This window comes from Pieris napi, chromosome 23 (assembly GCF_905475465.1).
Source record: "Pieris napi chromosome 23, ilPieNapi1.2, whole genome shotgun sequence".
NCBI classification, from domain to species: Eukaryota; Metazoa; Arthropoda; class Insecta; order Lepidoptera; family Pieridae; genus Pieris; species Pieris napi.
Genome location: NC_062256.1, coordinates 5,535,089 through 5,551,289, shown reverse-complemented (window position 1 = coordinate 5,551,289; position 16,201 = coordinate 5,535,089). Strand labels below are relative to the sequence as shown.

Below are 16,201 nucleotides of genomic sequence, written 5' to 3'. Positions count from 1 at the left end.
AAAAATATCGCCTATTGTTTTTATTGGGGACTGGGAGCCCACGGAGCCCTAGGCTGCAACCCAAAAAGCCCTTAAGTAGATCCACCCCTGGTGGCACATGAAATTAAATAATATAAAAGAAATATCAGTAATGGTGATCGCCGAGCAAGCAACACATTGAAAAATTGATCTTAAGGTAGGCTTTGGGACCTGCGTCAGAAATAATTTTAATTCTTTACTTTTTTGTTGAAGTACAATAAAAATATTTATAATACAGTTTATGAGACAGGACAATTTACATACACGCTGTTTACTCTTCAAATTTTTTTTTCTTGCCAAGAAATTGTGTAGAATAGAAAAAAATTCAGTTTAATTACTGAATAATAGTAACGCATAAAGCGTATTTATATGATAATAAATAGATGGTTTAAATTAAGTACAAATTACGGTCGCTTTATTCCTGCTGGTATATCAGGTAGAGATGTCTAGATATACCAGCTCGATGTCGTGACACATCAATAAATTTAGGTCCAGGTCATAAAAGAGGCAAATTACTACTAGTTTTTCTACTATATATATACCTGGAGTTGTGAACAGTTTTTTGCCCATTTAAGGCTGGCCTCCACAGGGTTTTGAATAAAAAAAATTGTTCATAGAATACTTTATTTGCTTGCACACAGCCTAACAGGTCAAATAAATTCAAGGAAACTACATTAGTTGCTTCAATAATTCTTGATTTAAAAATCCATTACCTCCCGTTTTATACATTATTGAACGTTTAACAGTTAAACACTAAAGCATTTTATTAACTTATTTTCCAATAATACTCAATGAGCCTATATTCCCACGAAATATTCTCTACTTCATAGCTCATAACAAGGTTCTTGTGCTATCTATAACTTGATTCCAACATTTAGTTTAGTTATATAATTAAAAATTATACTTTCGTAATATGTATAAAGGGTCGTTCAAGTATTACGTACTGCGTATTCCCCCCCCCCCCCCCCCGTCTTCAAAAGTAAGCAACGCTCTCAAAAATAATAGGACATAAACGTATTAATTTTTTGTAGGCATTTCATTATCAAGCATAGACAATATGTGGGGGTAATAATGTTTAAAAAAGTAAAGTTGCTGTTGACTATCACCAAATAAGGAAATGTAAGGACCCCTCCCCCCTAAAGTGCTTACGAAATACTTGAACGGCCGGATAAAATATCTAAGAGTAACATTTTATTGCCAACTATTAAACATTTAAAACTAGACTTTAGTAAAACATTTGTTATTGGGAAGTAATGGGGCACAATAAAAAAAACATTAATAGTATGTATAAAAACATCGCAATGAAATAAATACAAAAGCCAATCCAGCAAGGGTTATACTGTATAATTGAAAATAATCGACCAGGAAAGAGGGAATATCCGAAAGAGAACTTATGTGCATCGTATATCCTGTACTTATCTCAAGGACGAGAGGCACGCGAGAGGTACTGAGCGAAGACGGCTCGGGGCTCCAGCGGGCCTTCCGGAATTTCCGAGTCACGTGACAATAACCTTACACGAATCTAGAATTAACGTAACTTACAATAAACGCATATATCATACATCTAAATTCAAGTAACTTATTTTTTATTTAGTTTCGAGTTTTATTATTTTACTTTTTTTTTTGAGATTTTTATCTTTTTATTATCTTAATCTCTTGTTGTTTCCACAGCGCGTTGTTGCCGGTGAAATTTGCCTTTCACGAATGATTTAGTCCGATAGTGAGTCGCTTATGTGACGCCGAGTTCGCCGGAGGGCTTATTCGACGTGTTCCTGCTTGCGGTTGTAGTGCGGTCGCGGCGGACGAGCGGCCCCCCTCCCCGATCCCCGCGCGCCTCCCCTGCCGCGGCTCTTGAAGCCACCCTGGTAGCCTTGAGAGTCCCCGTATCTGTCACGACCGTTCTCTGTCTGCTGGTGGCTGTCCGTGTCGCCGTTGCCATAGTAACCGTCGTTTCCTCTGCTCTGGTAGTCCTTGTGTCTGTTTTGATAGTTGTCGTTGTATTGCCGGTTGTGGTACCCGTCCTTGGGCCTATTCTGGTATTCTCCTTGTCTGTTGTAGTAGCCATCGTTGTTTTGCCTGTTTTGGAAGTTGCCGCGTCCACGGTAACCGTTGGGGGCCCCCCTGCCGCCCCCGCGGTATCGCCTGAATCTGTTTTGTCCGTCGCCCTGGCCTTGAGCCTTGCGATCGCCGTCCTCGCGATCGAGACTTCTGCTCTCTTTCTCTTCTGTGTCGTTTTTGTCTTCTAGCGGCGTTTGCGCCTCGTGCTCGTCGGCCGGAGCCTGTTCGACTGAGTTTTGTTGGACGGGCTCCGGATGCATGATCGGCGCCGGCATTCCTTGAGGGGGAAGATGCTGCTGAGCGTGCATCGCCTGAGGGTGCGGTGGTTGAGGGATGATGTGAGCCTGGGGATGGGGCTGTGGATGACCAGGGATGGGCAAGGGCACACCCGCGAAGTGCTCGGGGTGCGGTGGGTAGTGGGGCTGCGGCGGCATCGTCATGTTACCTTCTGGAATGTGATTTGGGGGGAGCTGCACAAAGTGTTGATTTGTGAACGTCTGAGTGGGGATCGGTGCCGGTGGTGAAGCCTGATTCATCATGGGAGGTTGTGGTGTTCCGACGGGGCTGTCTATTTCAGATTCCTGTAGAAAAAAGAAGTTTTGGGAGCCTATGACTTCAGAGATGGGCCTCTGTTGAGGATACTGTTGAGCGAAGTAGGCGTGTTCGACTTCTTGGAGTGTAATGGGGGGGAGTCGACTCATGGGATATCCTGGTGCTGGTACCACATTTGGAGCCGGGGCTGTGGGGATACCCATGTGAGGAGGATACATAGGTGCCGGTTGTTCTACATCATCTGAAGGCTCTGGTGGTGGTGGTGCCGGGGCTAGCACTTCTTCAGGAATGTGATTCTCGCCAGCCTCTGTTTCTGGTACAGGTACTTCAGGTGTCTTGTCAAAGTATCTACATTCATGAATTAATGTCACAATTTCCTTTATATGAGCGTATGTTGTGCCCAGTATTTCCTTTGGTTTACCATCAATAATAGAGTATAAATGTTCTGCTGCTTTGACAGTTTGGGCATGAAATCCAGATTGACCATCTTCATGTTTGGGAGTCACTTCAGGGTATCTATAAATAAGTGTGTAGGTCACTAAAACCATTGCTATTGTAAACAAATAACTATGCATGCTATGCTATGCAGTTCATAAAAAATGAAGTCAACTTCAATAGTTCAAATCAAATCAATTTTCATTATAAATATTTCAAATAATATTAAAATAATTGATATTAAAGACATTACTTTTATTACATAATTTTAGAGTATAAAAAATTAATTTAATTGGAAAAAGACGAAAGATCAGTTTTTTTTTTCCAATTTGAAAGGTTTTTATATAAATTGCAATTATTAATAATATAATGAATTTTACACTATGGAAAGTCATGATTTACTTACAATTCATCCAGAATTCTCAAATCATCTTCTGTAAGTTTTACAGCGCCATTGGTGCCATTTAGAAAATCATTTCGCACTTCAGTACTGCCCATTTGCATGATACAGTCCAATACCAGAAGAACTTCCCGAATTTTATTGGTATCTACTGTATAGCGAACCCAAGCTTCCTATAGTACAACAGTTTAAATTAATACACTGTTGTGATTTGATGTTAAGAAAGTGGGTCTAATCTACTAAAACTCATATGTTAACTCCAAACATTATTGAAAATTTAATGTATCAACATATTAAATCAATATTAAAAAACATAAGCTTTTATTATAAAACGTACCCGCTTTGCCTGCTTTTTTGCTTCCCTTTCAGCTGAAAGGGCAATGGTACCCACATGTTTTGAAAGGTCCCTCGCAAACTCTAATGTTTGAGCTACTTCATCATACTTTGCAACGGCAACCTTTTGATCACCATTTAATTCTTTTCCAGCCTTCTGCAGTTCACGGTAAGATGATAGCTTACTCTGAAAAACGCAAATACATTACTGTTGGATATCCGTAATATATCCTTAAACATAACACACTTTTATCATAACTCAAATCAGATCAACAAAAACAAGGTATCTTAACCAGTTATTAATATTATGTCAAGAGACATGTTAAAGGCTTTTTAAAACTCAATTGTAGCAAATACGACTTTGAAAAGACCCAAAAAGTAGTATACTTAGTATAATAGAAATAGACTTTTAGACAAAACAGAAATTACAACTCATACATACATAAATACATCTTAATTAATAAAGTCAAAACATTACAATTTGTATAATACAGATATCACTTAAGGTAATAAATGTTTTCGCAAAAAATCCTATAACAGAATTGTATATCTTTCATGGTGATTTTGGGCGTCAGGTTTTGCGGCAACATCAATGAAGCACATGTATAAAAATGGCGTCAGCTAATACAGCGACGTTTATTTACATGCTTGAAATGAGTTATGTACAGAAAATTAAGGATTCTTCTTATATTTTTAAGATAATAACGTTACTTATTACATTGAATACATATATAAATGATTTATCTAAGTTCTATAATCAACGTTATTGTATGCTGTATTATTTGTTATTGTAAAGAAGGTACATACCTTTCTTTTCTCCAAGTTTCGTATCTTGTGTTCGATAAGCGTCATTATCTGTTTTATTGGTGAATTATCCACTACTTCCGAAGAAGCAGGTTTTTCAGACTTTGCATTCGCAGCTGAAGGCATCCTTCACAGGCAACAACTTCTTTTGGATTGGATATGGTGGTAGCTGAATAGACAAATTCTATCTACAAAAATGTCCGTTTAATTATTGTCTATGTATAGTAATTTACATAGAATAAAAACACTAAAACGGAGTTAAAGGTCTGTTATCCATGATGGATATACAATGAAAATAAATAGGGATGCATCGATACGCTTTTTTGCCGATACGATACCGATGCCGATACACTTATAGGAATATCGTCGATACCGATACCGATACCAACGCTTATTGAATTAAAATTAAATTAAAGTAAATTTTAAAGGTTTTGTTACTAAAATTAAGAATTAAGAGTAATAATTAAATTAAAATAAAATAAATAACTGTTAATAATTAAAATTAACTGTAATTCTGTATTGTATGTATACTCGAGTAAAAATTTTCGTCTACTAATCAATCCAACAAGAGTTTTTCGTACTAACTACTAACTGACGTGAGACTGATCGTAAATTATCGTGATTCATGTGCAGTTTTTATTTTTCATGTAGACTTTTTTTAGTTTATATGTAATATGTATTTTTGCCCTCCTTTTCATTTAATTATGTTCAATTTTTATATTGTAATGCAACAAAGTGTTAATGAATAAATAGTGTTTAGCGAAATTAAATACATATATGTATATACATAAATAATAATCCCCAAGCGAATGATAGAGACAACAAACTGAATAAAACGCGGGGATTTCTCGGACAACAATAGTCCGTCGTTTGTTTGCAACAAACTAGATCATACAAATCGTATCGGTGAATCGGCAATGAAAATATCGCCGATGCCGATATATCGGCAAACCCAAAGTATCGCCGATATATCGGTATCGGCATCGGTATCGGATGCATCCCTAAAAATAAACAAGGTTTTATAAGAAATACAAAAATACAAAGTCATATTATATAAACTTTAATATTGATATGGTTTAGATTATATAATTATGCACTTATTAAGCAAAGGTTATGATTTTCATGAAACGTATTACTTCCAAGTTTGGTTAATTTGTAATATTCTATCAACAAGAGCGATTTAAAAAAATAGTTTTTAAAATAATAATAATTTTATTTATTTACCAAAAAGATGAAATTTTTTTATGCTACAGGAGGCAAACGGGCAGGAGGCTCCCTTGATATTAAGAGATACCGCCGCCCATAGACATTCACATTGCCAGAAAGCTCGCAAGTGCGTTGCCGGCCTTTTAATACTTGGTAAGCTCTTTTTTTTTCGAAGGACCCTAAGTCGAATTGGTTCGGAAATACTTCAGTGGGTAGCTATAACCATATAGTTCTGGTGCACGGCAGAAATTGCCTTAAAAAACGCTCAGTTGTGGAATGACGGACGTCAAGGTAATGCGGATGGTATTTTGTACTCTGCCTTGACATCCATGAAACTCAGCTCTCCGTGGAAAATGCGGTAGAAGATGCAGAGAGATCCCACATCTCTACGCAACGCCAAGGGTTCAAGCCGCTCGGAAAGTGACTGGTCGTTGACGATTGGAATCGCTCTTCGTTGAATATGGTCAAGCGGAATGAGCTGGTAGTTGGTACTACAACCACGCGCGGCGACTAATAGTATAATGTTGTAATAGACTCTGGCTAATGAAAGATAATTGAATTATTTGAAAACTTTCGGATGGCAACACAGAATGTCATTAAATTTCTTAGGTTAGTATGATTTATTGTCTTGATACTTCATGCAATTACTCATTTTTATTTTTATATTATAATTTTTTCCGAATAGTTAACAGGTATAATAACCTAAACTTTGTTTTATTGATTTTTTGGATTCTGATTTTGATTATTCCGATGGTCTAAGATCCCGATATACAACGACCTTCACCGAGATGCTTATTTAATGAAACGTATTTTATATTTAATTTAATATATCAATAAATATAATCCATATGGATTGCCAAGCAAATTTCAGTCCAGAGTATTTTAATTATTATTAAAAAAAAAATTGTTTAAATATTAATTCTCATAAATTGGTGCAGAGGATTTTAGACATTTCATAAATTAAAGTCATTTACGATTAATTCATTTTTCACGACATATTTCCTATCTTAAGAACCCGATGTACAAAATTCTTAATTCAAACAACTAATATACTTCATGTTCATTAATACTAATGACATAAATAAAAATTAAACAGTATCAAGATCATTTCATCCAATTTCCCCAGTATTACCCACAACAAATTATAATTTTCCCTATTTGCTATGAGATTACGGTAGATTGTAGAACTATATTTAAAATAGTATAGTCAAAAATACTTCAGCCGGCCGGCGGCCCTCTCTGTTTAATATTTATGTAGGCTACATAATCTTTGAGATTTAAGGTTATGTTTATTATGTATTTAAGATTTTCATTATTCCATCTCTTGACTCTTTGAGTCCGTAATTCTTTTAAATAAGAATAATTAAATCTAAATCATAAGCTCAGCTCAGTTTAAGTACACCTCAATTAATTTTTAGCAGTTATGCAGGGAAATTTAAGCAGATTAGTAAGTTTATAACATTAAATACATCACATTAAAAGTTTTGGTTATATATTAAAAATTATCTTTGGTATTTTAAAGGTGAGAAATGGCGTTCGACCGCTTTTGGCTAAAAGTAGTTTACATACCACAACTGGTAACTATGATTCACAAGTATCTGAAAAAAGTAAGTATCTCTTTATTGCATTTAACCGCGATGATAACCGCGTCTTCGTTTGCAGCAAAACGCTTAAAATGTAACCTATTATGTATGAATGTAGGTTTAAGAGTACAATTGATGCAAATAACCTTTGGTGGGGGATTAATAATAGTTAAGATACTTTTATGCAGTGTTATTCATTGGCTTTAAAATATTAAATTTTATTAAAAACAATATTGGCGAATTTATGAAAGTACACTGGGTTACACATATTATGGGGTTGCTTGCAATGCTTACTAATTACCGTAGCTAACTTGAAATTGAAAACTAAAAATTATTATAAAGATATACAATTAAATAAATAAAGTTTGGTCTATAGCTTAATTCATTGTTTTTTAGCTTTAAATCAAGTTACGCTTCTTGGCCGAGTTGGTGCTGATCCACAGAAAAGAGGCACTGAAGAGCATCCTGTAATAAACTTTCCTCTTGCAACTCATTTCAGCTACAAATATGAATCTGGTGATGTTTTGCAAAAGACAGACTGGCACAGAATCAGTGTTTTTAGACCAGGATTAAGAGATACGGTATACAAATTTCTTAAAAAAGGTCAAAGAGTGTATGTAACTGGTAAATTGTCATATGGAGAAATTAAATTAGATGATGGTCAAGTTAGATCAGCATCAACAGTAATAGCGGATGATATCATATTTTTCCAACCTCAAAGTGGAAAAACTTAAGATATCAAAAGTATAAATATTTTTGAAGTATTTAGTGATGTTAAATAAATAGAACTTAAGCTGCAATTATTATAGGATTTTGACTTATTAAAAATAAAAGCTTCAGATTACTGTGAAACACCTAATAATGTTTTTGTCACCTCAAATATTAACTTATTGTTGTCGTAGATTATTTTTTAAAATTTTCTAAATGTCCTCAAAGCAATCTTTAGCCAACAATTTCTAAGGCACCTTGTTGCATTCAATGTACCAAACCCAAGGGTCTTTGTTTCTGTCTATATCACTATGTAGTATGAAACAAAGTCGCTTTCTCTGTCCCTATGTATGCTTAAATCTTTAAAACTACGCAACGGATTTTAATGCGGTTTTTTTTTAATATATAGAGTGATTGAAGAGGAAGGTTTATATGTATTTTTGAGGTTTCTGATGTGATGTCGTAAATAATTACATTTTTTTCGCTTACATTGCAAACGCAGGCTGAACCCTACAAGATTAATCAAAATATCAAACTACTGGATCGATTTTAATCATTTTTTCAGTGTGTGACGTAGGCTGTATATTTAATACCCGTGCGAAGCCGGGGCGGGTCGCTAGTTATTATAAAGAGGAAAGATTTGTTTGTAACAAATTGCCTCAAAAAGTCGTGGACTGATTTTAAAAATTCTTTCACCTTTTGAATGCTACATTATCGCTTATTAATATAGGCTATTTTAATTGCAAGAAAAAAATGAGCATCCCTACTAACACTAGAATCAGAAGAAGTCAGTGTGTACAAAGTACAAATGTCAGAAGTTAAACTTCTTTGGCAAAGTAATTTTTAAGTCTTATTCATATTTATACAAATATAAAACTTTAGATTTCCGAGACTTAGAGTGAGGGAAAAAGGAAGATATGTTAGGAATTTAATTGGCATAAAAATAGTAAGTGTCGAAAAATAATACAAATTATATTTTTTTTAAATAATAAAAACACGTGGCATTTTAATTTATAATTCATCATTTGAGATTTCAATAAATTATTTTGCATAAAATACTAATATTTCATAAATTCTCTTTGGGATCGTTCAAGTATTACGTCATGAAATTTTTGGCCCCCAATCTTCATGTAACGCGCCGTAACGTTTTTCTTCTACTCTCAACTAGTACTCAATAGTAAAACGTTTCGTGGGTGACTCTTTATACTTAAAAGTTACCATTTTGTCGTGTAAAGTACCGGAACGTCGAAAATAATATTAAAAATAAATAACGGGTAATTCAATTCCCGCCCCGCATCGTAACGTTTAACAAGAGGAATCACCCAAATTCGTTACATAATACTTGAACGCTCGCTTTACGAAATTTTAAAAATAGAATTTCTATAAGGTACCTAATTCGCTCTCTCCCTTTCCCCTCCCCAAAATCGCTGCACATCTTGTGTCGCTAATATTATTATTATTGCATTTCATCCGTTAATTTTACCCTCATGCGCCTAAAGAAGTTTCACTTCAAAAAACGCCTACAAAAAAATGTTCCACAATATTAAAGAACATATCTATATCTACAAAAAATGTTTAAAAAATAAATTACCACCCGTGCGAAACCTGGTCGGGCCTCTAGTTCCTAAAAGAGTAACAGTATGAGTTAGAATCTCAGTGCTGATCACCTCTCTCGTCTGTTGTCTATAAAGAAAATTATAATCTATTCCATTTCCCATCTAAGTGACTAGATTTGTATGTCGTATAAACTTGGAAGTTGGAACAGAAATAGCAATACTATTCTTCACAGGAGATGTATTATTTGCTAAGTACTTTATATAAGGCATAAAATGAAGTCAGCAATTTGCTATATGGGAAATGAAGTTGGTATACCAAACTACTTGTGACTCAAGGCCAAGACAACTTTAATAAAATCTCGATATTATGCCGATACTCTAGATTGCTATAATATTTTTATAAGGGGTATATTGGTATTTGCTTTTTTGACATCAATATATGCGTACATAATAAATACGTATCAATTTAGTTCCCTTTTGCATATATCATCGCAATTTGGACAATGATATTTATTAGGACCACTGTAAGTACTTACAATAAAGTGACAGATGCTCATGAGCTACAATATCCCACTAAACAGTATATTATAGGTTAGGTAAGATCGGAAATTATTTCTCTTAATTAATCTTTAAGAAAAAGTTATTTGTTGTTTCAGTACTTGGTTAAAAGTAGTAAAAAAGAAGTGTCACTTTGCGTCAATCGAAAGAAGTCAATAAATAATACTTTAGTACTATTTATTATTACTAGCATTTTCCCTAAATAGAAGACAATTATTTATTTATAATAGTATATAACTGTCACTTGTTTATGTACTAAGTTTTTATGAGAAAAAATGAATAGATTATTATTATTATATATTCTTCAAACATAGTGAAAGGAATGGAACTGGGAAAAAAGAGGGTATTTTCAGACTCATTCATTTTTATTTTTAACAAATTTAACACAATGTTTTTTCTTGAAACATTATATTTATACTCTTTACAAGTTGGAAGTTCGGCATGCATGCCACATAGAAATAAATGTAAAAATACAAACTCAATTGTAATCATACTTATTAATACCTAGGTACTTTGATAAAGCTCCATATTTTGTTTGACAAACCATACATCATACACTCTTTAGTTCTCTCCGGTTACCCTAACTTATAATTTACAATACTATTTACAAACAATAATTTTAGTCTCTATGACAATATTTACCTATATTGATAAGAGATCACAGAAAATTGTAGCTGGAAATAATTGAGTAAAGCCTAGCATATACTATGTCTACCACTTTACAACTTTATCACAGAGGAATTTTAGATTGGTTTCAAGGCATTATGTTGTCAATTTATTGTCCCTATAATATTTTTATGTAAATATAAACATTTTCTATATCTGTGGTAGATTTAATGAAACAGATTTCACACACTACAATTATGAAGTTCGCCTAAAAGAACCAATGGAAGACACAACATGTGTATGATATATTTTAATATTTGTTAGACCTATTTATTTCTACTTTAGGAAGAATATATTTACTCTTACTTTTAATGACAATATTAATACCTTATTAAATAAACAAAATGCATTACGCGTACAAACTGTGATTATACGCTATACTAGACGTAACTCTTTTGGCAATATTGTTTCATGTGTAACTGCCAGAAATCAGTCTGCAGCACATATATGGTCCATTGCACATATATTCAAAGTCTCTATGAAATAACACAAATAATCTCTGTCCCCTTTTTCTAACTAAATTACACCTAAATATAAAATATGTAATTGACACTATCAGATAAAAATCACGTGGCACAAAGGCATTACTTAAGGTCCATACCCTGTTTTACTCCGTTCCGTATAATATCTGTCAAAGCACTCTCAGTTAATTTTATGAACATTTGCAAATGTATAATGGGAAGACTGAAATTAACTGTACCGAGAGAAATTTGACTAGAAATATATGGGGTGGAGTTGTTTCACTTTATAATCACTTCACATCATGTCAATTTTTTTGTTAAAAGTCATTGTTCGCATTTTTCACTTTTTAAATTAAGCGCGTAGTATTCTGAGCTGTAATCAGATTCTTGTTTCATCATCATATTATCGCCAATCAAGGTACTAATATAATGTTTGTCATGTGATGGGATGACAGGCGCCGGGTCGGACCGCGGCCGTTTCCGCCAAGGTTCAGTTGCGCTCATACTCAGATCTGTGGGCATATCTTCTTCGACATGGTCGTCATCACAACGTTCTTCCTTCATTTCAGCCTTTACCACAGACTGCGGTTGTGGCTGCTGTTGTTGCGCCACACGTGTCGGACTCATTTGTTGACGTAGTAAAGATATGTTTTTGATGTTCTTAAGTTCTGTAGGATTCCTGAGGAACCTGCAAATAAAAAAAATATTTATGTCTAATGTACTATCAGCAGCAGCACTTATTTTTTTAATTATAATAATATAACTTGAAATGTGAATTCGAGTATGAGCATCATTATAGCATAATAATGTTAATATTACATTTCTTTCTATTCTAATTGTTTTTTTTTTATTGATAAAGCTTGCCAATGCACACTGATACATTGGTAAAAACAAACACAAAATACAATTTTTAATGTGACAAGCACTTAAAGGCAAACATGACATATATTTAGAGATCATACAAATATCAATCAAAACAATTATTAAACAAAACAAACATTAAAAAATATTGGTTGTTTGTAAAGTAGGTTTACGATCGAGATGTTTACGTGATAACGTCTTATTGGTGATATAAGTTTTTGGGAAGTAAGGAATTAATGAAGATAACAATTTTTTCAAATTTTAAATTACATCTATCGTTTTATTCACACTTTTGATGATAAATTTCGGGTGTAAAATGACAAGTTTACTTATTCGACTATGATATACATTTTTCTTCATACATTCACGGAATGACTGGCAGCGCTCGAGATGAGACGGGAGATCGGTCCGTCTCTCTCTCGTTATACCTGCGATCGCGCTCGTGAGGTTTTGGTGTGACACAAGTTTCTGAACATGTCACCCGACTAAAACGATTTTAAAGACGTTATCACGTCAAAAAAATACTAGTAAAAATTTTTTAAATTATAAAAAAACTAAACAAAAATAGACTAAAGTGTGACTATGGATATCCAGACCTAGCTCGTTTATTAGGATTTTTGTTTGTTAATTATTGTTTTTTTTTTAAGTTTATAATACTTACTGGTAACAATGTCGCTCGCCTTGCACTTTGCGTAAGATATTGACGCGATAGTAGTATCGCAGTGCTCGGGACATTTTGTCGTAGTTCATTGATAAGTGATTCTTCTGAATTCCCCAAAGTTTAGCAAGTCCAGCAGGATCAACAATTTTGAACACACCAGTGTCCCTGTTCTTCCATGCAATGTAGTTGGTGTATCTCTGTGTTGGGTCATTCAGTAGTTGTTGAAGGAAGTCCCATAAAAGTCTTCCATCTGCAAAAAATATTATGTTAACTTCTTGCAAACAGGTCTAAATCAGATTTTACTAGTTATCGCTATAAATTGTTTTGAAAACTGATCAATAATTGTATGAATTTGTACTTTGTTTTAATAAATTTTTGAAGTCGAAACTTCTTTATCGGCATTAGAAAAAAAATTACACACATGTGTCACATTTTTCGGTTACGCGCCATCTTTTTCTTGTCCCTACCACGGTTGATCCGAAAAGATTCGAAGCCATTAGTAACAAAAATATATAATAACGATAACAATGATAGTAATACTAATAATTCTATTACAATTAATGAATTTCTCTTGTATTTGTATTCATGTCTATGATAATAAAAGCCTTTTGTTAAACTTTATCTAATTTAACTTTATTTAACCAATTTCTGTAAAGTTGCATATAGTAGATCATTTTTCGAAAAATAAGGTCATAAAGAAGTTTCACTTCTTACGTGTGTACACCTAGTACACGCACACATTTTTTTTGAGTTACTTACTTGTATTCGATTCGGGCATATCGTTGGGGAAAAATTCTCGGTGTTGAGTCCGAAAATGAGAATGTTGCGCCGCCGCATGGTTTTGCGGTGCGGGGCTGGGTAAAACGTCCTTCGGTGAATGGGGAGGTGGTGCGAACTTCGCATCTTCATCGGAATCAGATGGGTTACTTCCAGAACTTCCGTTTTGCGTGGGAACCGGAGGTGCGTAGGATGGTGCATAACTGATGGTTTCGCCACGTTGCGGGCTTCCTGAGCTATCAACGGATGGCGCTGGACTTAAGGTAACAGAGTTTGGTTGAGCGGCCGCCGCAGCAGCAGCGCTATGGAAGTGGTGGAAGCTGTCAGCAACTGCCCACGTTGGAGTTGGTGGGTGAGAGTGAGGAGAAGGTGGATATGGGGCGTTACGAGCTGTCGGTGTGACAGGGGATGAGGGAACTCGGCCTAATATAGCGGCATCTCTGACAAGCATTTGTAGTACATTATGCAAAACATCTCCGGCACCAGGGCAACGTTCTCCTAAATCTGTTTTGGTTAATAAGCACAAAGCTTTACCTGAAACCAAAGAAAAAAATTACTTCTTCACACTGTTTTATCTTCAATTAAATCAAAAAAGTGCGTGCGAAGTGAAACATCTTTGGCAAACTAATTTTTAAGTAGTTAAGTTAAGTTTTAGAATTGTATACTTATACAATCTTACTTATATTATTTTACTTTCCTAGAGGGAGGGAAAAAGGAAGATATGTTAGAAATTTCATGAATTTAATTTTTTTAATTAATTGCTTCGGTAATAGAAACACGTGGCATTTTAATTACAATTCGTCATTTGAGACGTTAATATTATTATTATTGCGTTCCATTTTACCCTCATGCGTCTAAACAAGTTTCACTTAAAAAAATATTAGTTATGAATGAATATACAATTTGATCAAATTACGTTCTTACCATTCATTTGGAAGAGATCCATATCGAAATTTGGTAAATCAAATTCCCTTTCACACCATTTCAGGAAGACTGCTACGTCTTCTCTGGTCCATAATCTGGGTTCTGGAGGGAGCCCAGCTGGTAATTGAGCCTTGGCGTCACCGAGAGGAGAAAGAGGCGGAGGTGCCCATGGCAATGGGTATCGCCATAGGAGTTCCGTTGGACTAAATGGTAGCGGTAGCCGCTCCATACTAGGTCCCGATGGCAATTGCAAACTTACAACTTTCATTACGACAATCTGAAACAACAGATAACTAAAATAAATAATTTGGAAGTGTAAAATATATGCTACTCGACAGTAGATGGCGCCCTTTGTTTGTTTACGTCTTGACTTTTTAAATGAAATTCAATTTATTTCAACCAGGCCATAGGAGTATAACTTAGGTAATTTAATTTTAAGCGCCAAATATTTAGGCGAATTGAATATTTTAAGTCGGATCGTAACTTTATAACAAAGTTTAAGGCTATAGTAGGCTGTACAGTAAAAATTTTATATTTTTTCGACTAAATGAGTTTCAAAGAAGATTTTTTATCGGCAATAGCAACCCTGAATTTATGCAACAATTTAGGGTAACATTTGTTTGATAATAAAGTCCTAATTATTTAAGGGAATAAAAGGGATTGTTCCGGAGAAGGGGAAAGCGTATCATTGTATAATTTTTTTCGCGGCAAAACTTGACCCTTAGGGTGAGATGCACGTGTTCCATCCAAATTATACTTTTCATTGTTATTTATTACAGAACTGTTCTGCCAGCTGCTACTTTAAGTATACATTTTAAGTACTAGAAAGTAAATATATACAAATTATTCTTAAGCCCAACTGAAAATTGTTAAGATCTGAAACTTTACACATTTTATTTGTTTCCGACACATAATTATTGCCTTATCGGGTGGGGTCGGAAATGCGTGCGGTCGAGATAGCGCGGCCTGTGATAAGCACCGCTACTTACCGGCTGAGCTGATCCGGAACTGGTTGCGTCGTCAAAAATCCTAAGAGGCGCTTGGCAACAATTAGTAGTTTTAGCACGTACGCATTATCACCACACAGAAAATCACAATATCCAATGTTCACAAGAGCACAGCACACGCGTAGCAGCGGTAGTCCCTCCAAACGTGTCGTGTTACGGCACTCCGTAAACCAGCAGCGTATCTGAGGGAACGACTTCGCAGACAAGCGTCACGATCAAGTCTTCGACGCGAACTGATGATGCGGTGGCGGCGCGGGCGGACGGACGCGAGCGCCCACCTCCCCCCCGCCTCTCGCCCTTTACCACATCGCGCGCCACACATTGTGGAAAATGAGATAAAACTTCGGGAGCCAGACGATCCGAGTCCCATTTTTATCATACTGGTTATGAAGTATATCCGGAATCGTAGATGTACAAGTTATTATCGACGTAAATATATTCGAATTATACACAGATGATTGCGGCAAGACTACAATCTACTCGATACAGAAACAATTGCGTATGCTTAGGGCATGCGGAAGTGCTAGTTGTGCTATAGGATTACGTCAGCGCGCCAGTTTTTAATAACTCGTAATGTTTCCTTGTTTAAATACTTAACTAAGCATGCAAATATACGTAGTCGCCAAGTGATAA

The 16,201-nt window shown here is 35.0% G+C and overlaps 3 protein-coding genes across 3 annotated transcripts; 1 reads left to right on the top strand and 2 right to left on the bottom strand.

The window, feature by feature from the left end:
• Positions 1 to 628: 628 nt before the first annotated feature.
• Positions 629 to 4,800, bottom strand: LOC125061268 (caprin homolog). The gene is made up of 4 exons (XM_047666621.1): positions 4,604 to 4,800; positions 3,801 to 3,983; positions 3,470 to 3,636; positions 629 to 3,144 (listed from the first exon to the last, which is right to left on the bottom strand). Exons 1-4 carry the CDS (start codon positions 4,724 to 4,726, stop codon positions 1,776 to 1,778), a joined length of 1,842 nt encoding a protein of 613 aa, XP_047522577.1. The 5' UTR covers positions 4,727 to 4,800; the 3' UTR covers positions 629 to 1,775.
• A 2,293-nt stretch (positions 4,801 to 7,093) lies between these two features.
• Positions 7,094 to 8,172, top strand: LOC125061283 (single-stranded DNA-binding protein, mitochondrial). Its single transcript, XM_047666643.1, has 3 exons — positions 7,094 to 7,253; positions 7,329 to 7,413; positions 7,786 to 8,172. Exons 1-3 carry the CDS (start codon positions 7,230 to 7,232, stop codon positions 8,121 to 8,123), a joined length of 447 nt encoding a protein of 148 aa, XP_047522599.1. The 5' UTR covers positions 7,094 to 7,229; the 3' UTR covers positions 8,124 to 8,172.
• Positions 8,173 to 10,557: 2,385 nt separating this feature from the next.
• Positions 10,558 to 15,812, bottom strand: LOC125061272 (ets DNA-binding protein pokkuri). The gene is made up of 5 exons (XM_047666624.1): positions 15,551 to 15,812; positions 14,562 to 14,838; positions 13,620 to 14,171; positions 12,861 to 13,110; positions 10,558 to 12,026 (listed from the first exon to the last, which is right to left on the bottom strand). Exons 2-5 carry the CDS (start codon positions 14,827 to 14,829, stop codon positions 11,663 to 11,665), a joined length of 1,434 nt encoding a protein of 477 aa, XP_047522580.1. The 5' UTR covers positions 14,830 to 14,838; positions 15,551 to 15,812; the 3' UTR covers positions 10,558 to 11,662.
• Between the last annotated feature and the right edge of the window lie 389 nt (positions 15,813 to 16,201).

Bases quoted from the DNA above. Each gene is read 5' to 3' on its own strand.
- LOC125061268 (XM_047666621.1), bottom strand. From the start codon at position 4,726: ATGCCTTCAGCTGCGAATGCAAAGTCTGAAAAACCTGCTTCTTCGGAA. The intron at 3,637-3,800 runs GTACGTTTTATA...GTTGTACTATAG, and splicing joins CAAAAAAGCAGGCAAAGCGG to GAAGCTTGGGTTCGCTATAC. The intron at 3,145-3,469 runs GTAAGTAAATCA...ACTTATTTATAG, and splicing joins TTGAGAATTCTGGATGAATT to ATACCCTGAAGTGACTCCCA.
- LOC125061272 (XM_047666624.1), bottom strand. From the start codon at position 14,829: ATGAAAGTTGTAAGTTTGCAATTGCCATCGGGACCTAGTATGGAGCGG. The intron at 13,111-13,619 runs GTAAGTAACTCA...TATTTTTTGCAG, and splicing joins TATGCCCGAATCGAATACAA to ATGGAAGACTTTTATGGGAC. The intron at 12,027-12,860 runs GTAAGTATTATA...TTTTATTTGCAG, and splicing joins GGCGAGCGACATTGTTACCA to GTTCCTCAGGAATCCTACAG.
- LOC125061283 (XM_047666643.1), top strand. From the start codon at position 7,230: ATGCAGGGAAATTTAAGCAGATTA. The intron at 7,254-7,328 runs GTAAGTTTATAA...GGTATTTTAAAG, and splicing joins AGGGAAATTTAAGCAGATTA to GTGAGAAATGGCGTTCGACC. The intron at 7,414-7,785 runs GTAAGTATCTCT...ATTGTTTTTTAG, and splicing joins TTCACAAGTATCTGAAAAAA to CTTTAAATCAAGTTACGCTT.